We start from the raw sequence: 24,465 nt of genomic DNA, 5'->3' as shown, positions 1-24,465 counted from the left end.
AAATTACATATGACAGATATCATTTGATATTTGAGACAGAAATATATATGAATGGATTTTATATATTGAATAAACAGACAAACATTTAAGACAATTCTATTCAGTATTTTAAAAACAATAGTTTCTCATAATTTATCAATTCGATGTTTACATGACACCCTGTAGACTGCACATGTTACCGTTTGAATTTAGATAAAACTTGTTTCTTTTCTGTTTAATGTTACCAATCTGGTTATACAGTTTTCTTTTTTGATGCATGACTCTCTTACATACACTCCATCACTATCCCAGCATAGTATTATTCTAGTCCCCCCATGCACACATATTTAATTTCTAAGTAGTCTTCCATGCCATATTTTCCTCCTTCGCGTCCCAACCCTGATTCCTTCCAACCACCGAAGATAGCTTCTGGCATTGCGGGTAATCCTTCATTCACACCAACAATACCAAACTCAAGTTTCTCAGCTATCCCCCACATTTGGCTTATATTTTCTGTAAACACGTAACCTATAAAAAAAGTAACAGAGAACACTTTATACTCTTCAACTGTTTCGGTACTTATACATCCCTCGGATTTCAAATGTTTGGCATTGAGCGTTCCTGATGAAGGTAAATTCAGAAAAGCGCTTCGGACGCATGAAATTATTAAACGTGTTGTTTTCAATTTTTTATAAGTTAATAACCGACGTAAGTGTTAAAACCCGAAAAAAACTACCACGTTTTATTAAGTCTCCCAAACGAAGTTTGGGAAGACTTATTGGTTTTGCTCAGTTCTTATTATTATTATTCTTCTTCTCCCGCCGCTTTTAAATTTGAACTTGTCCGCACCTGTTCTCCAAAACCGCTTGTCAGATTAACTTAGGGTTTCACAATATGTTAGACTAACATGTCTAGTGGTGCAATCAGGATTTTGTTTGTGCAATGGGGTTTATAAAGGGGTACTTTGGGGGGCAAACATAAAGTAAGGTTTTACTATACAACCCTATGGGATTTTATTTTTTAAAATTTTCAATTGATTATAAATTGAAAACCGTTTGTGATAGACACAATCTTTTTAATTGAAAATGTTCTAAATAATAAAGCACATTAAATGAAATACAGGGTTAGTCCCCAGGGGTCACCCCCACCCCCTGCCTTTTAAGAAAAATCTAATATCTTGTAAGTGGTCAAGATCCCCACCCCTAAACCATATATATTCTGGTTTGTCATGCTAAGATGGTTTGAATGATATACAGGGTTAGTCCCAAGGGGTCATCCCGACCCCCTGCCATTTGAGAAAGGTCTAATATCTTGTAAATGGTCGAGATCCCCACCCCTAAACCATATATATTCTGGTTTGTCATGTGAAGATGGTTTGAATGATATACAGGGTTAGTCCCAAGGGGTCATCCCGACCCCCTGCCATTTGAGAAAGGTCTAATATCTTGTAAATGGTCGAGATCCCCACCCCTAAACCATATATATTCTGGTTTGTCATTTGAAGATGGTTTGAATGATATACAGGGTTAGTCCCCAGGGGTCACCCCACCCCCTGCCATTTAAGAAAGTTCTAATATCTTGTAAGTGGTCAAGATCCCCACCCCTAAACCATATATATTCTGGTTTGTCATGTGAAGATGGTTTGAATGATATACAGGGTTAGTCCCCAGGGGTCATCCCGACCCCCTGCCATTTGAGAAAGTTCTAATATCTTGTAAATGGTCGAGATCCCCACCCCCTAAACCATATATGTTCTGGTTTGTCATGATAAAGCACATCAAATGAAATACAGGGCTAGTCCCCAGGGGTCACCCCACCCCCTGCCATTTAAGAAAGTTCTAATATCTTGTAAGTGGTCAAGATCCCCACCCCTAATTCATATATATTCTGGTTTGTCATGTGAAGATGGTTTGAATGATATACAGGGTTAGTCGCCAGGGGTTATCCCGACCCCCTGCCATTTGAGAAAGTTCTAATATCTTGTAAATGGTCGAGATCCCCACCCCTAAACCATATATGTTCTGGTTTGTCATGATAAAGCACATCAAATGGAATACAGGGCTAGTCCCCAGGGGTCACCCCCACCCCCTGCCATTTAAGAAAGTTCTAATATCTTGTAAATGGTTGAGATCCCCACCCCTAAGCCATATATATTCTGGTTTGTCATGATAAAGCACATCAAATGAACTACAGGGCTAGTCTCCAGGGGTCACCCCACCCCCTGCCATTTAAGAAAGTTCTAATATCTTGTAAGTGGTCGAGATCCCCACCCCTAAACCATATATATTCTGGTTTGTCATGCGAAGATGGTTTGAATGATATACAGGGTTAGTCCCCACGGGTCATCCCGACCCCCTGCCATTTGAGAAAGGTCTAATATCTTGTAAATGGTCGAGATACCCACCCCTAAACCATATATATTCTGGTTTGTCATGTGAAGATGGTTTGAATGATATACAGGGTTAGTCCCCAGGGGTCACCCCCACCCCCTGCCATTTAAGAAAGTTCTAATATCTTGTAAGTGGTCAAAATCCCCAGCCCTAAACCATATATATTCTGGTTTGTCATGTGAAGATGGTTTGAATGATATACAGGGTTAGTCCCCAGGGGTCATCCGGATCCCGTGCCATTTGAGAAAGTTCTAATATCTTGTAAATGGTCGAGATCCCCACCCCTAAACCATATATGTTCTGGTTTGTCATGATAAAGCACATCAAATGAAATACAGGGCTAGTCCCCAGGGGTCACCCCCACTCCCTGCCATTTAAGAAAGTTCTAATATCTTGTAAGTGGTCGAGATCCCCATCCCCTAAACCATATATATATTCTGGTTTGTCATGTGAAGATGGTTTGAATGATTTACAGGGTTAGTCCCCAGGGGTCATCCCGACCCCCTGCCATTTGAGAAAGGTCTAATATCTTGTAAATGGTCGAGATACCCACCCCTAAACCATATATATTCTGGTTTGTCATGTGAAGATGGTTTGAATGATATACAGGGTTAGTCCCCAGGGGTCACCCCCACCCCCTGCCATTTAAGAAAGTTCTAATATCTTGTAAGTGGTCAAAATCCCCAGCCCTAAACCATATATATTCTGGTTTGTCATGTGAAGATGGTTTGAATGATATACAGGGTTAGTCCCCAGGGGTCATCCGGATCCCGTGCCATTTGAGAAAGTTCTAATATCTTGTAAATGGTCGAGATCCCCACCCCTAAACCATATATGTTCTGGTTTGTCATGATAAAGCACATCAAATGAAATACAGGGCTAGTCCCCAGGGGTCACCCCCACTCCCTGCCATTTAAGAAAGTTCTAATATCTTGTAAGTGGTCGAGATCCCCATCCCCTAAACCATATATATATTCTGGTTTGTCATGTGAAGATGGTTTGAATGATATACAGGGTTAGTCCCCAGGGGTCATCCGGATCCCGTGCCATTTAAGAAAGTTCTAATATCTTGTAAATGGTCGAGATCCCCACCCCTAAACCATATATATTCTGGTTTGTCATGATAAAGCACATCAAATGAAATACAGGGCTAGTCTCCAGGGGTCACCCCCACCCCCTGCCATTTGAGAAAGTTCTATTATCTTGTAAGTGGTCGCGATCCCAACCCCTAAACCATATATATTCTGGTTTGTCATGCGAAGATGGTTTGTCATGCGAAGATGGTTTGAATGATATACAGGGTTAGTCCCCACGGGTCATCCCGAACCCCTGCCATTTGTAAGGGTCTAATATCTTGTAAATGGTCGAGATCCCCACCCCTAAACCATATATATTCTGGTTTGTCATGATAAAGCACATCAAATGAAATACAGGGTTAGTCCCCAGGGGTCACCCCCACCCCCTGCCATTTAAGAAAGTTCTAATATCTTGTAAGTGGTCAAGATCCCCACCCCTAAACCATATATATTCTGGTTTGTCATGCGAAGATGGTTTGAATGATATACAGGGTTAGTCCCCAGGGGTCATTCCGACCCCCTGCAATTTGAGAAAGTTCTAATATCTTGTAAATGGTCTTGATCCCCACCCCTATACCATATATATTCCTGTTCATCATGTCTCGAACATTTGTATGACGCATAGGGTCCGCCCCCAATGTTCTAGTATCTTGTAAATGGTCGAGATCCCCACCCCTAAACCATATATATTCCTGTTTGTCATGTCTTGAACATTTGAATGACGTATAGGGTCAGTCCCCAGGGGTTCCCCCCACCCCCATTGTTCTTGTATCTTGTAAATGGTTGAGATCCCCACCCTAAACCATATATATTCTGGTTCGTCATGCCAAGATGATTTGAATGATATACAGGGTTAGTCCCCAGGCATCATTAATGCATATAACTTTACTGGACCAAACCAATTTTCACTGGACTTTGCCCAATGTCAGGCGACCCTGGGAATTACGAATTATGGGAGCTTCGTTTGGGAGACTTCGTAACAGCATCCTGTTACAATCATTTCTTGTTTTTGTATGTTTTTGTGACCGTCCTCCACTGCAGTGGATTCTATTATGATTTAATTGATAAAATGAACAGTATTTGTTCTTTGAACACGCGCAAAGTGCTAGAAAAAAAGTGAAATAACAAAAATACCGAACTCCAAGGAAAATTCAAAACGGAAAGTCCCTAATCACGTGGCAAAATCAAAAGCTCAAGCACATCAAACGAATGGAAAACAACTGTTATATTCCTGATTTGGTACAGGCATTTCCTAATGTAGAATATGGTGGATTAAACCTGGTTTTATAGCTAGCTAAACCTCTCACTTGTATGACAGTCATATAGCATTCCATCATATTGACAACAATGTGTGAGCAAAACACACTGACATTATAGATAAAATTCAAAAAATCGAGGAACAGCAGTCAACATAGTGTTATAATCTTAATCACAATAAAACAAATAACTATTTAAATAAAGAAAAACAAAATGTCATATAGACACTCTATAGACAAAGTACATAAGCAAGAGTGAAAGACAAGAAACTAAAATGACCATAGCACAATAACACAATGGCGGGATGTATAAATACCTAGCTACAACAAAAGTATATACCAAAAATGAACTAAACAGTAAAGGTTAAAATATACAAAGACAAATGAAAAGAACACTAAAATCCGTGATTAAGATGATAAATAACGTCAGTATAACTAAATAATGAAATTTTCACACACTTGTTAAAAATTATTATATTGTAAAATAAGAAACAATCAACAGGTTCAAAAACAATGCGTAGTGCACAAAAAACTGGGTATAATACGGGTTTTTATAATTAATTCAGTATGTTCATCAACTTAGTAATTTAACTGATAAAATTTGAAATATGAACCTTAGTTAGAATGTATTTCTGTATGTTGGTATTTAAAAGTCAATCAATTGAAATTAAATCATTATTGTGATTAACCAAATCAATGAAATGTTCATCTCAAATTCCTATACATTCATTACGAGTGTTTGTCCACTGGTAATTAAGATCATTGTACAGATGAATTTGATGCTTTATGTTTAACTGTAATTTTTATAACCTGGAAACACACTCAAGGTTTATGGTGTACATATGTGTCCAATTAAATAATATTATAAATACTGTAGACAATATATGTAATATACATGAATTATATAGTTACAAAATTTCCATCATATACTAAATCAATTTTGAACTATGGATGTATGAAATTAACCTAAAGTTTTGGTCATGCAAAAGGATTTAATTTAATAAAAAATTCGGATTATAATTGCCCATAAGTATGTCAGTTTAATTTACCCGCTAGTCCTGATGATGTATTGTTTGCCAAGTATATTGCCTCTTCTTCTGTTTTAAATCTGGAATTATCAATTTAGAACATGCATGTAGCTTATTAAATTAGAATTATGAAAAAGGTCAACATTTATTCATAGAAAATTCAAACACCCTTGTTCAAATTGTTCATGCATGTATATATGTATATTATTTCTTTTGTCAAAGCTGTGTCATTGATGCTGCATGTGGTTGTTCAATTCCTAATTTAAACTGCTTATTTTTGTAACTTTAATATGGATCATGAATTATTATATAAATTAAAGAAATAGTTTATACTTCTAATATTCATAACAGATTGCAAGGTATACTCACCAAAGTTGACCCATATTTTAACTTGTTTAAATCAGTGTACAACATACCTTATGACAGCAGCCAGTGGGCCGAACTGTTCCTCTTTATAACATTTCATATCAGTTGTAACATCACGGATAAGTGTAGGTTCATAGAAGTTACCCTCTTTCCTTTGTCCGCCCAATAATATCTTGGCGCCATTTGATTTTGCATCTTGAACCAAAGCCTCAATCTTCAAACAATATAATCAAGACTACATGCTACAGAGAAAGTATTACAGATTCACATTTTGTTAAATGTGTGTAGGGATATCGTTTAAGGAATATATTCACCACATTCCTTCTTTTCTATTAAATTAACAGACTTTGTTTTTTGTGCTGCATTGTGGCCGAAGAAGTTATTGGAGAAGCTTGACTTATGTTTTTACTTCACGTTTTGCTATATCGGTCTGAATGTTAATCGAAAAATGCTATGGATTCCATCCGAATATTTTGCCCTTTTCCAACATTATTTACTTGTAAGTTATCTAACAAGTATCTTCATACGCCCATGATTTGCCTAAATGTTTGTACTCTCTGTGTATTTTGCAAGGATATAATTGAGATTATTGCCAGTTCTAGTTAAAACGCTGTAGGTTGGGGCCAAAAGGGGTCTTACCGGACCTTCTCCTTAGCCTGCATCTATATGTTTCAATTTATGGGTAGCATAAACATTAACGCCATATAGCAAAGAATTTCACTCAAACTTGTACTAAAAAAGTATAACAAAAATATCAAACTCCAAGGTTAATTAAAAAAAGGGGAAGTCCATAAAGACTGACGATATCAAACATTATCAACCAACAGAACGAGTGAAAAACAAGTGTCATATTCCTGACTTGGTTCAGGCATTTTCCGAAGAAAATGGTGGGTTAAACCTGGTTTTATAGCTAGCTAAACCTCCGACTTGTGAGACAATTGTTTTGACAAAATTGGGGAGCAACCGAAAGGAACTAAGTAACATCTTGAACTTAAAAGAGGTAAAGAGGTGTGATCTTTTGCTTCGTGTTTAGACCTCATTTTGAATTTGAGAGAAGGAACAGCAATTCACGCGCTGTTCTTCAACATTCAGGTTTTTGACGTGGGTATTGTGATTTTGTGTTATGACTTCAAATGTATGCCCTCTTTAACATTTTACCATATATATTCAACATTAAGTCTATGAAACAAAATACAATAAATGGCACATATTTGTGCATAAAATGAAAATAATAAAATCAAATGATACAACTGCTAGAGCAAGAGAAACTGGTAACCTACGTATTATCTAAAACTAATTTTTTGTAATGCCACGAAAATAGTCGTACAAAAAAAAGATAAAGGATAAAAAGATCCACCTATTCATTCGTTCGGTCATATTCTTGTCGACAGAAATGTAAAATGACCTGAATATCTCTTTTTTTCTTATCGAGGTAGGAGGGTTGACAACTGTTTCATTGATTTTTTAATGTTCGCAGATCACCATCCTTGTTGAACTGGTCTCACTATCCTACTTGCTTTTGCTCAATCAAATAAAATGCTCCGCAGGGCGCAGCTTGATACGACCGCAGAGGTCGAACCCTGAACAGTTGGGGCAAGTATGGACACAACATTCAAGCTTGATACAGCTTTGCATTTGGATTGTGATTAAATATTTGACACAGCATAGGTTTCTGACACAGAATGAATGTGGTCTAAGAACTTAAAAATTTTAAATTGGACATTCACCTATTATGGTCCAATATCCAAAATCTAAATACATGGTTAGATTCAGCATATCAAAGAACCCCAAGAATTCAATTTTTGATGAAATCAAACAAAGTTTAATTTTGGACCCTTTTGACCTCAATGTGGACAAAGTTGATAACGCGGCCCAAAAATCAAAAATCTAAATACATGGTTAGATTCAGCATATCAAAGAACCCCATATATTCAATGTTTGTTGAAATCAAACAAAGTTTAATTTTGGACCCCGATTTGGACCAACTTGAAAACTGGGCCCATAATCAAAAATCTAAATACATGTTTAGATTCAGCATATCAAAGAACCCTAAGAATTCAATTTTTGTTAAAATCAAACTAAGTTTAATTTTGGACCCTTTGGACCTTAATGTAGACCAATTTGAAAACGGAACCAAAAATTAAGAATCTAAATACATGGTTAGATTCGGCATATCAAAGAACCCCAATAATTCAATTTTTGATGAAATCAAACAAAGTTTAATTTTGGACCCTTTGTACCTCAATGTGGACCAATTTAAAAACGGGGCCCAAAATCCAAAAACTAAATACACGGTTAGATTCAGCATATTAAAGAAACCCAAGAATTCAAGAATAAAACCCCATTGAAATTGGTCAAGAAATAAGCAATTTATACGAAGTATCTTCTTTTGCTCAATACTGTGCAATTAAATATTTCTTGCTATTGCGCAATACTGTACAATTGACAATTTCTTGCTATTGCGCAATATTGTGCTATTGGATATTTCTTGCTATTGCGCAATACTGTGCAATTGAAGATTTCTTGCTATTGCGCAATACTGTGCAATTGAAGATTTCTTGCTATTGTGCAATACTGCACAATTGAAAATGTCTTGCTATTGCACAATACTTATTATATAATAATTTACACATCCTGTTTGGTGTGTATCTCCTACCATATCATTATTATTTGCTTTTAAATATAAATCAGAAATAACCAACTTAAAATGGAAAATTTTAAAGAAAAAAAAAAGAAAAAAAAAAAAATCCCCCCCCCCCCAAATTTTTTGAACCCCCTTATGATTCATCACCCCCAAACTCAATCCCAGCCTTCCCTTTGTGGAATGGTACCTTGCAGTACAATTTCAGAGAGATCCATACACTTGAACACAAGTTATTGTCTGGAAACTAGAAAAATGTGTTTTTTGGCCCCTTTTTGGCCCCAAATTCCTAAACGGTTAGGGCAATTACCCCCAAACTCAATTCCAGCTTTCCCTTTGTGATATGGAACCTTGTAGTACAATTTCAGAAAGATCCATACACTTACACACAAGTTATAGTCCTGAAACTAGAAAATGCTTGTTTTTTGCCCCTTTTTGGCCCCTAATTCCTAAAATATTGAGGCAATTACCCCCATCATCAATCCCAGTCTTACCTTTGTGGTATGGTACCTTGCAGTACAATTTCAGAGAGATCCATACACTTGAACACAAGTTATTGTCTGGAAACTAGAAAAATGCTTATTTTTGGCCCCTTTTTGGCCCCCAATTCCTATACGTTTCGGCAATTACCCCCAAACTCAATTCCAGCTTTCCCTTTGTGATATGGAACCTTGTAGTACAATTTCAGAAAGATCCATACACTGACACACAAGTTATTGTTATGAAACTAGAAAAATTCTTGTTTTTTGCCCCTTTTTTGGCCCCTAATTCCTAAAATTTTGAGGCAATTACCCCCAAAATCAATCCCAGCATTCCTTTTGTGATATGGAACCTTATGGTACAATGTCAGAGAGATCCATACACTAACACACAAGTTATGTCTGGAAGTTACAAAAATGCTTATTTTTGGCCCCTTTTTGGCCCCTTATTCCTTTACTGTTGGTACCATAACCCCCAAAATCAATCCCAACCTTCCTTTTGTGGTATTGAACCTTGTGGTAAAATTTCATAGAGATCCATTCACTTAAACTAAAGTTAGAGTGCGAAAACCAATGTGTCTTCGGACGACGCCGGACGACGCCAGACGACGACGACGACGACGACGACGACGACGACGACGATGCCAACGTCATACCAATATACGACCACAAAAATGTTTTGCGGTCGTATAAAAACCAGCATTCAGAAAATTGGATTACGCCACATCATTATAAAATCTTTAGACGTATGAACAAAAGGAAGAATTGAAAGTTGTAAATTTCAATTTAAAACTAGTGTTATTTTTACCTTTTCAACCGCTCGATTGTTGATTAGAGGTCCTTGTGTAGACTTTGGATTGAAACCATCCCCGATATGCAATTCTTGTTCCATCCTTTTTGATAAAGCTTCTAGGAATGTCTCGTAAATGGAATCTTGTACCATAATTCTATTTGCACATATGCATGCCTAAAATGAACTTTCCATCAAAAGTTTGAAGACAATTTACATGTTCACTATTCAAACAATCTCTTTCGTTTTTCTTTCTTTTCGTGGATAATTAATTATGATTCAATATATACTATGTTCACAAATGTAAAAAAAAATGAAGAACACTATACTATGCACTTTGCTTGGTAATCAGTACCCCAAATAGAAATTACCATTAAACTAAGAAAATTGCAAATTTTGTCATACGTAAGTGTTGCCTCATTATTTTCATTTTAATAAAGATAATTAGTGAATTAATCATATAATTTTGAATGTAAAATATCAGGTTAGAAATGTATAGGGTAAAGTTCAAGAACAGAAGGTGTATTGTTTCCATGGTGAGTTTTTTTTAACGCTGTCCATTCTACAATTTGTCACTGCTGATCATGTCGAACTAAAATTAATACAACTAACTCTGAAATTTTAAAATTTGTGTTTTGCCATTGATGACAAATGATAGGACTTACCTGGCCGGTATTCCTGAACTTACTCCCCATAACTCCAGTCACAGCTTTGTCAATATCTGCAGTTTCAAAAACTATAAACGGTGCATTACCGCCGTTTTCTAATGAAACCCTCTTTACAGTAGAAGCTGATTGTTCAAGTAAAATCTACAAAATAAGATAATAACTTTAAGTTTTTATTTTCAATACATTTTTTATATACAATTTTGCTGTATTATGAAAACAAAATTATTGAAGGTGTATTTTGCATTTACCCGAAGAAATGGACTTATACTATTATTGTAATATTTATTAATAATTATAATAATAAAAACGCAAGGTCATGATGGTATATGACACAGTTTCAACTGTGCTGTATCCTCATACCAATTATTACAAAACAACCACAAATTAAATAAAAAAAACACGTGGCCAAGAAATATGGCCCTGGACACGATCATGTCACAAAATAAAATTAAATTCACCTTAACGTCAGTGATCTAAGATCATATGTGTATTTTAAAAATTGTACATGTACGTAACACATCATCTTAAATTGAAGCATCCGCATGCCAAATATCAAAGATCCTTGTCATAGTCATTTTAATACATGCCAATGAGGACAAAGTTCAAGGTGATAGGTCATGCCAAATATCAAAGAATATGTCATAGTCATTCAAACATGGCAATGACAAAGTTCAAGGTAAAAAAGGTTATACCAAATGGTATACAATCATGTATCATCGTGGGCTGATGAACGTTCATCATATTATCAAAAAGCTTATGTTTACCTGGAAGTCATAGGTCTGGTTTGTTAAACAATGTCTTCAGTTTATGTACCAACATGCAAATTAGCAGACGTTTCAATCCAATTTGAAAAATAAAAAAAAGTAAGCCTGTATGACAGTCGGAATAAAAATAGGTTTTTCCTACATTTCGTACATACCTTCGAATTCCTACGGCAGTAGAAAATGACGTCTACCTGAAAGTATGATTTTAAATAAGGAAATATAACTTGCTTACCTTTCCTACGGCAGTTGATCCAGTAAACGATATCTGCTTGACTGTGGGACTTTTACACAGTGTTTTGCCAACATCAGCTGAATTCTCTCTGCTACATGTAACAACATTCAACACACCAGACGGTAATCCTGCTTCCTCTGCCAACTAATATCCAAACAAAATGTTTAAAAAAGAAAGTATCTATTTTTTTACACCAGAAAACCATAAGTACTAAGGTAATTTATGATTAAGTGAAGACAGATCTTTTCTTATAAGAAACAGATCAAAATTATTCTGAATGATTGATCCTATTTTTTCTATTTGACTTGTTTTAGAATTAATACCACTATAAACACATGCAATCTGACCACGGCTGAGGGGTTGGCTGCTTAAAATGACTTAGTAATAATTTCAATTCTTGTGGAAGTTTGATTTTTTCTTTTGTGGAAAAAGTTTTAAAAAATTGTAATTTTTACGCTATTAGAGAAACCTTGGTGAATTTGTACAAAGTATACACAGAATGATTGCGTCATCAACATAGAAATTGTGGTAAGCATACTGCCATTAATGAATCAGTTGATAATTTTCAAATCTTGTAACATTATATATTTACCTCACATAAAGCTAATGCAGAGTATGGTGTATCTTCTGCCGGCTTTAATACTACAGTACAACCTGCAGCAATGGCAGGTCCTGCTTTTCTGGTTATCATGGCATGAGGAAAATTCCACTTTTAAAATAGTAGGAAAGAAATGTTATACAAGAATTTCAACACATCATTTTCAAAGCTTAGTTTATTGAATAGTTAATTCCAGAATGAAGGTTATCTATGCTGCTACACCATTAGATAAACAGACAAATTAACGTTATGAGATCACGCTACAAAAAAGTCTTGATTTTATCATGAACGCACCAGTTTTAGTGTCAACATTAAAATGCAGATGGACATGTTTTCTAATTTCTTAAAAGTATTAAGCAGTCGTTTCATTTACTACAATGTTTATTGATCAGTTATTTGATTCGTCAAAGAAGTTTATATTATAAAATGCTTTGACGTGTAAATATATTCAATAGAATTTTTATATCCTGTTCAGTCTTTAGTTCTCTATGTTGTGTTTTGTGTACAGCTGTTTGTCTCTTGGTCTGTTTCTTTTTTTGCCATGTCGTTGTCAATTTATTTTCGACTTGTGAGTTTGAATTTCACTTTGTTATCTTTCGCCCCTCTTTCCTTTGTTGTTAAATATTATTTCCTTACCATTGTCATACAAAAATAAATGTAAATTATAAGGCATCCAGTAACTTTTGCAGGTATATACACAAAATGTTTATTATGTAAGCCATCAAAACTATATATATATATATATATTCTGCATAAACTAATTCATTTTACATTTATTGAGTGCTTGTTCCACCCAAGGAACAAAATATCAAAAGCTTATACTCCTTCTTAAAATATAAATTTAGGACGGGCGGAGTACTACCATGACTACATGTACATCAAAATAATAGAATTAAGTTGCCAGTTACAACAATTTCAACTGTTAACCGAACTACAACTACGCTGATTTCTATATTAGGTATATCACTTATATATATTATTTAACAGTAACATAACAATACCTTTAAGAATATGTATATGCGTCATGTTGATGATTTGTGTTTTAGTGTCGAGTGACAAATATAATACGCATATCAGGATAAAAACTAACGACATCGCCCAGTCGAGCGGAGCAAGTTAACACGAGACCATCGATGAGGAAAACTGATTAATGTTGAAAAATACAAAAAAAATCCCATCTAGTCGACATTGTGTGCAGTCTCCATATTCGTTTTGTGTCAAGTGTGTATTCTTTCTGCATTGTTTGAAACATTGCAATCGTAAAGTGAAGAACAATAATAAAGGCAACATTCCTTAAGAAATATTGGATTTGCAATGCTCTTCATTTTCTTATATTATTCGGCCTTTTAACCTTTTGATTTGTGCGTCACTGATGAGTCTTTTGTTGACAAAAAGAGCATCTGGCAAATATAAGCCTGATATTTTTGATGATTTTTTTAATGAAAATGTACATGGCTATTTCCATTACTAGTATGGCATGCCACAAAATTTTGCAGGCTTTTACATCCTTTTCCCCTAGGTATAGTGTATGAATTCGTTTCAAACCATTACAGATAGTTACCGGTGTTATCATTCCAGTTACCCCTATCGGCTGTTTCAATACCAAAATTTTCTTTGATTTGGCGGGAGAGGGTACAATATCTCCATAAACACGTCTGGCTTCTTCAGCAAACCATTCTAGAAATCCTATTCCATAATTTAGTTCTCCGATCGATTCCTGGAGTGGCTTACCCTAATGAATAAAACAAAATATTAAATAAAATTTCTAAACTTTTAATGAGAATGGTGAGTCTTGTAAATATAACACATTCTTATTATTAAAAATAAATCCAAAGATGTAATAAAAAAACCAATTACTTTGACATCTAAAAGGGCTTTTGATGAACTTCAGGCGTGTATATCATGCAAGAATATTAGGATTATATTTTTGCTTTTGAAAAAACCAATCATTACAGACTGCATAGGACAAGTTAAAAGAAGCCATCCTTATGTACATATTTATTGTATAATATAAACGTTAAACGACCAAACAGGGTCTAAACTAAACAGAAAAATCTACTAAGTTAATGTCATTTTGCCTGAGGGAGCAGCAACATTAGTTAATGTGTACTATATTCAGAATGTGTAATTTAAATCATGACTGTACTTAAGCATAGTTCCATGCATATGGTGGGATATTAGCATCCCAAGGGACTGACAAACCACCAGCAGAGCATATCCCAGTGATATTTACAATACAAAAAAATTATTCAAGTTTAAATTCCTCGTCAGGTAAACTGGACACCAAACGTTTTTGAAGGAACATATATAAATTTGGTATCAGTTTAAACGCAACAGCGAAAATTATCAACCTAGGTTAGAAAACAATTAGAAAAAAATGTATAAATTGTAAGTTAACAATTATAACAAGAGTGTTTACAAAGCAAATGAAAGCATTATGTCATCAACATGTAGGATAGCGTTTGAAACATAAGAGAACAAACCATTTCCAATGTTAAAATCTTAGCTAGATCTTCTTTGTTTTCGTTACATAAGTCAACCCATCGTCTCAAGATAGTACTTCTTTCCTGCAATCATAAAATCATAATAACATATATTTTATGAATAAGATAATGAGATACCAAGATGTAAATAAAAATCGAAGAAAGACACACAAGAGCATTGTCAAAAGAATTCTACAAGCTCAATTGTCCAACTGACTTAAATATGCTATTTTGATATTTATTTTTGTAAAAATATGGATAAAAATATCACAAAAAACCATTGAGGATCTTGTTTTGCTGATTAGTTTTTGCTATTTACAAACTTTCTGCTTATCTTCATTTTTCAAGATTGAAAAAAAAAACACGTTACTTAAAATGATAAAAAAATATAATTTGCGGGTAATTACTGCGGTAAGGTACAATCCGGTAATTTGAAAAATTGAACGTAGGTAGATTTGTATATTCTGAGCTTTTCTGGGGTCAGATTTCCTCTTTCTAGATATTTGACAATTACTTACATTTTACTCAAATTTTGTAATGATCATTCAGGCCAAGGTTAGAATTGTTCAAGTGGTTTCAGAGAATATTTTTGAAAAAAAATGTCACGACGACGGACGAAACCATTACATGGCTCAAAACTGAACAATTTATAATGAATTCTTAAATAGTCAGTAAACACTTCATAGAAAACTCAAGATTGAGAACTTCATCATAAACACATTATAATAGTTTACTAAAGACATATGTGCTTTGGGGAACTTGGTGCTGGCAGATCTTTATTAGTGTCTGTATAATTTATTCACAATGCAAAAAATGTACCAATTGTATATACCATTGTCAATTGTTAAAGAATGGGAATTGTGCTTTTTTGTCGTTTGGTTGCTGCTCATTGAAATAAACCAAAAACTCTTTTTCATTCAATCTAAGTAAAGAGTTGTTTGCTTAACGTCTAGTTGCAAATATTTCATGTTTATTCTGGACGAGAACAAATTGACAACAAATCCGATAAGCATGTTCTGCAAAGAAAAGAAGGTCGAACGACATGATGGCAGCTTAAAGAGTTGTTGCAATGACATTTAACGTACCAAGAACACAAAACATCGATTTTATCATCCCTATTTCGACCAGACGTTGCTGCGTATTAATACATCCCGCATTATCAATACGAATACGAAAGTTTTATTTTGATTCGGTTCACATATAACAATACAAAACATAAGCTCTTAAGAGCTTTTTACCGAATATAAGGTAACACAAACACAACATTAAAACACACAACATGCAGACAGGATATATAACAGCACAGTCATATCGAAATACATGCAAAGCACTTTTAAAATACATATCTAAAGCCAAAGCTGAAGCACAACTAAAAATTAAGCACAACTAAAATTAAGCACAAATAAAATATAGCACACATGCAAAAATAGATAATCCCTTTTTAACACTTGTTTTACTATCGGATCGCGGATGTGCAGGTGAATCCGTTTATTTACGCCAGTCAACCCTTTGGGGGCGATGGTTCTTGTAAATTTATGTTACTTACTTGATATTATGAACTCACTCACTGCATAGCAGTACTCACGTGCAAATGAGGTCTTCAGAGTGTAGTTAAACCAACAGAAAAATGATTAAAACTTTAAATTCAATATTTCAGTTACATTTCCAATGCAAGTTACCTTAGCAGTTGTTTCTTTCCATGATTCTAATGCTTCAGCAGCACATTGTATAGCCCTCTCGGTATCCCCTGAATTCATGTCTGGGATACATCCTATCTTTTCTTGAGTAGATGGATTGTAGACTGTATCCAGAAAGGATGACATAAATACATTTTACAGTATGATTATCAGAACTTCTTACTGCATACGATTAGGCTTCTTTTCCTATTAAACTGGCACTTCCTCTTTTCTTTTTGATTCAGACATAATTGATTATAAATTTATTTCATTTTAAAGAAAAAAACATGATTTTTCTTTTTTTGTGTCTTTTTTAGTAATTATCTAGTACAATGCAAGATTTTCCTAGTACACATCTGGATATCCCAATTTCTGCCAGAAGATATTAGAATTCTGATTTGTACTGGATTTTGATTAGTATAAATCGGAATTCCAAATTCCACTAGCAGATGTTTATATATAAAAATACTCATCGAAAACTTAAACATTATGCCGTTCTTGGAAAAACGGAAACCGAAAAGGGAAGGTGTCTATGTTTTTTTTTTTCTTATTCTTAATTTATTCCTCGAGAAAAAAATATTATGCTCGATTTTTGTTGCTAAAACAGATAGTTTTAATCAGACCATTACACACAAACTACGCAGGATACTGATTAATTAATGATCTGTCTCTAGTTGTGATGCCGTTGATTCGTTCTCTGGCTGGGTCAAAATAAACAAGAAGTTATTATTTTCTGATTTTCTTACAACCATGTGGCGCTTTCGGTTGATTGATTGTTGCTTGTTCAACGTCCAGTGACAAACGTTTCATGCATATTCAGGTCGAGAACAAACTAACAAATACTACAATAAATAGGTTTTCCGAGGTATAAAAACTGGATATAAGGGCGGGCAATCATGAATGCCTTTGGTAAATAAGGGTCTGTTTAATTAGGGCAGAAATTTGTCCTGGCAAAAGACCACATACGGAACCCACAGAGAGCTGTTGCAGTGAACATGGCACACGCCCAACACGAGGCTTTTGATTTAACGTCCCAATCCTGACTAAAACTGGATAATTTCTGTACATGCGTATTTATACATACCACACAGTTAAAACGAATTCCCCTGTCAGCCAAGATTTCAAAAACCAATATTTCAACTTAAAACTAGAAACATAAACATGGTCTAACTATAGTTGTAAAATGCATATATTTAACTACTAAATCTTCATCTTCGAAATTGCGTGTCGATTTTTGTTTTCATGTTTCACAAAATAAATTGCCATGCTTTGTCAAATACTATGGTATGTTCCCAATTCTGGCTATTCAATATTTGCTCAATCATTGGATAATTTAACAGTTTTTCCTGTTAACTACATTTTAATATAACTTGGAGTTCAAACATGTGTAGCCTAATGTACCTTTATAACGTACCCCAAAGTTGACTGTGGAATAGACATATGGTCACCATTGCCAAAGTTGGGCGTCCGTTTGACTGTGCGGGATGTACAAGAACGCAGCCACGTTCGGTCAGAATGGGGACGTTAAATCCGATACCTCGTATGAAGAGAGTGCTTCGCTCTTTGCACGTGAAAAACTCTTGCAACAACTCATTGAGGGATCCGTAGGTGGCCTGTTGCAAGGCTAAAATTCGGTCCTTATCCAATATACCCTCATTTTCCCGTTGCAGTCCGAATTTCCCCGACCTTTACCCCGGACGGCCTCTATTACAGGACCTACTTATTGTATTTATTGTTAATTTGTTCTCGTCCTGAACATGCATGAAATATTTGCCACTAGACTTTAAGCAACCAACAATCAATCAATATGTACTGATTTCGACAATTAAAACGACCCCGTTCGTATTACTGTAAGATCTAAAAGTATTTATTTAAGGTAACTGTGAAACCTCTCAAAGAATTCTTAAGCACGCTGTGTAAGTCAAGACGGTTTGCAATCATGAAAATAAAATCAAAACAATGATGACACAATGACGGAAAAGAAATTATCCAAGATACATGGTGCTATTAATACATTTATGATCTGATCCGATTTGAGTTAAAATTTAATTGTTTGGCGATCAAAATGTAATTCAGTCTTGGATAACACGTAACTTATAATGTTTAGTACAAATAAGTATAGATTATATTTCATCAGAAACCTTGCAAAAAGGGTCTCAGTTATTATTTCATTTTTCATATCAATAAATCAGGATATATTATCATAATTACCATCAAATGTCTTTCCACTGCTCGCATCAACCCATTGTCCGTTCACATAAGCCTTTTCGTGTACCAGCCTGTGATATGAGCGTAGTGTTTGGTCCAGCCTGGTTTTTGTAAATCTCGAACTGCAGAGGGGAGATATGTGTATCTGATAAAGATTTCGACTTCTCCCAAGCAGTACTCTAATCCTCATTTAAAACCTTCAAAATACAAATGAATCCACTATAAATGTTCTACCTGTGTTGCGGAAGTATTTTACTATGTAAACAGTTACACCAATTAGTATGCTGCATCACGAGTTCCTGTTTATAACTATGCTCAATTTGCGTAAATGAAAATTTATTTTATTTAACAACAAATATAATTGTTCATGTAAGGTATAATTTGTGTATTTCTTCTACAAAATAAAACATGACTGTGGTTGTAACAACCCGGTATCACAGCATTGATCACCGGTGCATTGATCCAGTCATTCCTGCGACAGCTGTAATTTAAAAACAAAAACGTTTCTCGTTAAAATTTTCGTACAAAACATATATTCATCTCTTCTCTGTTAATTGTAACAATTTCAACATTGTTTTGCAAAATTAAAAATTGTAATAGATTTTTAAGAATTAAGTACATTTATTTGATTTCAATACCACAGGCTTGTAACATCGTCAATACCAAATACCAGATCTCTAGAGGGAAAATCACAATCATTGATATAAATGCATATTCTATATATGGAATGCAATGTAATTTATGTTAGTTTAACCGTATTTTATTCATATAAATTGAATTGGATTGGGCAACAGGCAAAGCCTATGTAAGCCCTCTCCATAAACCCATACCGCATAGTTAGCTATAAAAGGCCCCGAAATGACAAATCTAAAACAATTCAAACGAGAAAAAACTAACGGCCTGATTTATGTACAAAATAATGAACGAAAAACAAATATGACATACAACAACAAAGGACAACCACTGAACAACTGGCTCCTGACTTGGGACAGCCACATACAGAATGTGGCGGGGTTAAACTAGTTTGAAGGCGCCTACCCTTCCCCTAACCTGGGACAGTGGTGTAACAGTACAACATAAGAACAAACTGTAAAAATCAGTTGAAAAGGGCATTACTCATCAGATAGATACAAAGCAGAAATACATCAAACAAAAGCACAGAGTGGACGTGGCAGGGTACTTATACATCCCCACAACAAAAAGACACTAAGTACAGATCTGAGAGTACTCGCAGTTACTGACAGCTAGTTCAAAGCCAATAACAACTAATAGAAAAAAATATATAATTCGTGTAAAGGCAGAGAATCATATAATTAACATGGCAACTGGGGAAAGGATATACATGTTTCTTTTCCAAGAAATGAGCGATAATTGTATTCTGAAATAAGACAGCTATGTATCCTTGATATCTTGACTGGTTTCCTGTTTGTCGTCTGATGTTTTCGGTGGAACGGTACGAGACAGCTTTGTTTCCTTGATATCATTCCTGGTCTCCAAATTGTCGTGTGTCGGGGTTAAACTAGTTTGAAGGCGCCTACCCTTCCCCTAACCTGGGACAGTGGTGTAACAGTACAACATAAGAACAAACTGTAAAAATCAGTTGAAAAGGGCATTACTCATCAGATAGATACAAAGCAGAAATACATCAAACAAAAGCACAGAGTGGACGTGGCAGGGTACTTATACATCCCCACAACAAAAAGACACTAAGTACAGATCTGAGAGTACTCGCAGTTACTGACAGCTAGTTCAAAGCCAATAACAACTAATAGAAAAAAATATATAATTCGTGTAAAGGCAGAGAATCATATAATTAACATGGCAACTGGGGAAAGGATATACATGTTTCTTTTCCAAGAAATGAGCGATAATTGTATTCTGAAATAAGACAGCTATGTATCCTTGATATCTTGACTGGTTTCCTGTTTGTCGTCTGATGTTTTCGGTGGAACGGTACGAGACAGCTTTGTTTCTTTGATATCATTCCTGGTCTCCAAATTGTCGTGTGATGTTTTCTGTGGAACGGTAGTGACAAAAACATTTTGTGTGTAGAAAAAAAATATACTGAGTACATCGTTCGCAATTAGAAAATGAATCATGTATGCATAAGTCTTAGATTGTCTACAAAATAGGATAACGGTCAAAATCATTAAACTTACGTATATTTCTAAAGAAAATGAAAAACAAAAGACTTTATAAGTGTGGCCATGCAGATATTTAACAGACTGATGCTGTAGGTCCTTGGTTATCATTCGATAGTGATTGAAATTTTAAACGGGACATGATTATCCCAAAGGCCCAACAGATATATTTGCTCCACCTTTACCTATGTCAGGACGGGCAGATATGACGACCTTATTAACATTTTCGATGTGACAACCGATAAAAAGAAAACGTTCAACTTGAACACCCGTCTTTAAAAATAACTCCAAAGTAACAAGTTATTGTCGATTCGCATCCCAAATATAGACATGATAGACAACCGTTCGGAAATAAATACAAGGCATAACGCTTTGGTCATGTTGGTTCCGATCCTTATGGACGAACAGTCATGCTGCCGCATTTATCCCTACTTTATTATTAAAAGTATCGATTAGCCTGGAGGTGCTGTTATGGTTTTTAAAAGGTTTTTTAAAAGTATAAATACTTACGTAGATGTTTCACTGTACAAGCTAATGTCATAAATAAGGACGTTCACCTGTGACCTCTCAAGAAACCTTGTATTTATTTTTATATACGCGATAATTGAGGGTCAGGATGGGTTCTGTAATCTTTAATTTTTTAGGCCATTTTTCTCTATTCTTTATACTTTTTGCCCATTATGCTCTATTCTTTATATTTTAACACCTCATTATATATTCTCTATTCTTTATTTTTTTTGCCCATTATTCTCTATTCTGTAAACACATTCCACACTCTCATAACGGGGGAGATAGCATCCTGGTCAACTTACTTAATACCATAGATGTATATAATATACAGCTATGTTAATACTAATGCGGGGCAAAGTTTCACACTGGGATGTGATGCTAGCATTACAAAACTATCAGTAAATGCTCATTAAGTATGTGTTTGTACCATACTGCCTTTCAGCGCAAAGGTCACAACAAATAGGCTATGTTGACTATTTATAGATACAAATGTTTTTATATCGACAAAAAAATCTGTGTATTTTAAACACATATAAAGTTTGTATTATACAGTAAATTAAATTTTAAGAAATGATCAGAAAATAAATGAATAAATATTAAAATATAGATAGATAAATAAATAAATAAATTGCAATTTCACGAAATATCTCCAAATGAGGTATATTTCTCCAAAACGAATGACATTGATGAAATTGCACCTTTTTCTCCCTTTGATAGTGTCAAGATCTGTGTGTTGCTCCATAATAATTCCATTTAATTAGTGGTTTAGATGGTTTTTCAATAGTTTTATTTGATGACTATGCAGAAGCACCAGGCTTGGTATGGAAAACTTTGGTAAAGTGATGTTTAAATGGAGGTTTCTTCAAATAATCATGCGTTTTCTTGGAGGGGGAGGCCTAGGGTGTAAGTAGTTTTTCTTTTTTGAAACAATGAGTAGTCATTTTCAACTTTGGGAGAAAAGCAATATACATGTATTTTTAACACTTTATACTACATGAATATCTACTTAAACAGTATTCTAAGGCGGTGAGGTATAATTGCCTTAGAGACAAATAGGAGCCCAAATTGTTGTGGATGAAAGACGTAAGCAACAGGAAACTCAATTTTAGCAATTTCTTCAAACATTTATATTGGTCAGAATATTTATGTGTATTAAAAACTATATTGGATTTTCATTTCTCGTTTCAGCATTTTTTTAAGCAGTGGCTGTACCTTTCCGGTTACTATTTATGTGTTGTGTATTATGTATCATAACACTTTATAGTTACTGGACAGGTTGAACTTAAGCGACGAAGCATCCAAACAGCACCAGATCATTTGCGATTCCAGCTGATTTCAGATTAGTAATTAATGATAAAAAAAGTTAAAAAGCTCTAGCTCATGTAACCGATTTTATTAAATGATCGATAGATATTAAATACAGAAAAAAGACACAAGCTTAACAATGATCCTAATAAAGAAAATGTAAGTTTTGTGAATGAACTGAAAATAGATCATGACATGATGTGCCGCCGCATGGGAAGTTGCATACAGCAAGGCCAGTGATATTGACAATATCCAGTACAGTACAGATGAAAGAGACCAGTATTGATAATTAAAATAAATTTTTTAAAGATTTTGCATTGTTATCAAAGCGGTGCATGTATTATTGTATGTAAGAAGCTGGGGAAGACAGATCTCCTTATGATATCTTATATATTTAATGCCAATATATACCTTAACTAAACACTGGGGTTTGTCATAGACACAAAATTATAATGCAGGCTTACAGATTTCATATGAAGCACCTTAATAAAGTGCAGTCACCAATCCGAATTGTAGAGTAAGTCAATAATATCAATTAAGCAGGCTATGGTGTTAAGCTTACCTTCAGTAACTCCAAACACTCTTTGATACAATATCTTATTGTATATTACTGTTTCATGTATTTGTATTTTTGTAATTCATCACAATAATAATCACCAGTTTTAGATTTATGCGCTTTTTCTATATTTTTTTTTATATAAATAACAAGTGAAACTGCGAGCCACTGCTCACCGATGATACCCCCGCCGCAAGTGGATAATTTTGATAGTGTAAAAATATGTAAGTGTTCAGTAAACAGGAAGTTGTTGAGTGATGAATCTGAAAACGCATCACACGGTATAGCTGACGTATATAAACCCTGAAACCAAATTTCAGAAATCCTTGTAATGTAGTTCCTGAGAAAAATGTGACGAAAATTTTCAACTTGGATGTCATGTGTAAAATGATGTAAGTGTTCGGTTAACAGGAATTTGTTGAGTGATGAGTCTGAAAACGCATCACACGGTATAGATGACTTACATAAACCCTGAAACCAATTTTCAGAAATCCTTATGGCGTAGTTCCTGAGAAAGATGAGACGAAAAATATTCATGTGACGGAATGACGGACGGACGGACGGATGGAAGGACAGACGGACAGACAGATGTAAAACAGTATACCCCCACTTTTTTAAAGCGGGGGTATAATAAACAAACACCAAATATTCGACTTTTTTTTAAAATGATAATAGCTTTTTCAATTGAGAGATTAAACTTAAGTCACCTAGTCAAATATATAAAAAAAAAACCCACAAGAAACAAAGATATCAGCCTTTAAACAAAACAACCACCGGGTTTTTACAGAAACAGATGCCAGCATCAAAAGAAGACAGATCCCAGCATCTAAAGAAAATGAGTCAGCAAAAAAAGGGGTCAAAACAATCATTTTTCTAGTTTCCTGAAAAGAAAATAATCTTCAAAATTTCAAAACAAAATTTGGGGGGTTTCAAAAAAGTTTGGGGGGGGGGGGGGGGTGTTTCAATTTGTTTTAAATTTCATATTTTGTATCAGAAACCTATATTATGTAAAAGACTTGATCACAATCCAAATTTAGACAGTATCAAGCTTGAATATTATGTCCAAACTTGCCCCAACTGTTCAGGGTTCGACCTCTGCGGTTGTAACAGGCTGCGCTCGGCGAAGCATTTTATTTTTTATGGGATGCAAGCATCCAAACAAAAGGTATGTCAAAGTCTATATATATATATATATATATTAGATGCCAGCGTCCAAATGCTGGTGTGTTCAATATAGATATAAGAAGATGTGGTATGAGTGCCAATGAGACAACTCTCCATCCAAGTCAAAATTTATAAAAGTAAACCATTATAGGTCA

The 24,465-nt window shown here is 34.7% G+C and overlaps 1 protein-coding gene across 6 annotated transcripts in view; it reads right to left on the bottom strand.

Annotated features, from left to right (window-relative positions):
* Positions 1-80: 80 nt before the first annotated feature.
* Positions 81-24,465, bottom strand: part of LOC127736662 (glutarate-semialdehyde dehydrogenase-like) — a 29,163-nt gene continuing 4,778 nt past the window's right edge. For 5 of the 6 annotated variants that reach the window (XM_052247219.1, XM_052247221.1, XM_052247222.1 and 2 more), the window contains 11 exons: positions 18,638-18,831; positions 16,430-16,551; positions 14,751-14,834; positions 13,829-13,999; positions 12,262-12,378; positions 11,670-11,813; positions 10,671-10,814; positions 10,024-10,182; positions 6,146-6,309; positions 5,751-5,809; positions 81-507 (listed from right to left, as the gene is read on the bottom strand). In XM_052247219.1, the coding sequence (XP_052103179.1) occupies positions 299-507; positions 5,751-5,809; positions 6,146-6,309; positions 10,024-10,182; positions 10,671-10,814; positions 11,670-11,813; positions 12,262-12,378; positions 13,829-13,999; positions 14,751-14,834; positions 16,430-16,551; positions 18,638-18,824 (1,560 nt within the window). In that variant the 5' untranslated portion in view covers positions 18,825-18,831 and the 3' untranslated portion in view covers positions 81-298. Of the gene's footprint in view, positions 508-5,750; positions 5,810-6,145; positions 6,310-10,023; positions 10,183-10,670; positions 10,815-11,669; positions 11,814-12,261; positions 12,379-13,828; positions 14,000-14,750; positions 14,835-16,429; positions 16,552-18,637; positions 18,832-21,285; positions 21,351-24,465 lie in introns of those variants that run through there. The other variant, XM_052247224.1, reaches the window with a different exon arrangement.

Source organism: Mytilus californianus, unplaced genomic scaffold (genome assembly GCF_021869535.1).
Source record: "Mytilus californianus isolate M0D057914Y unplaced genomic scaffold, xbMytCali1.0.p SCAF_35, whole genome shotgun sequence".
NCBI classification, from domain to species: Eukaryota; Metazoa; Mollusca; class Bivalvia; order Mytilida; family Mytilidae; genus Mytilus; species Mytilus californianus.
The sequence above is the reverse complement of the archived record's forward strand: the minus strand, read 5'-3'. Positions and strand labels throughout refer to the sequence as shown.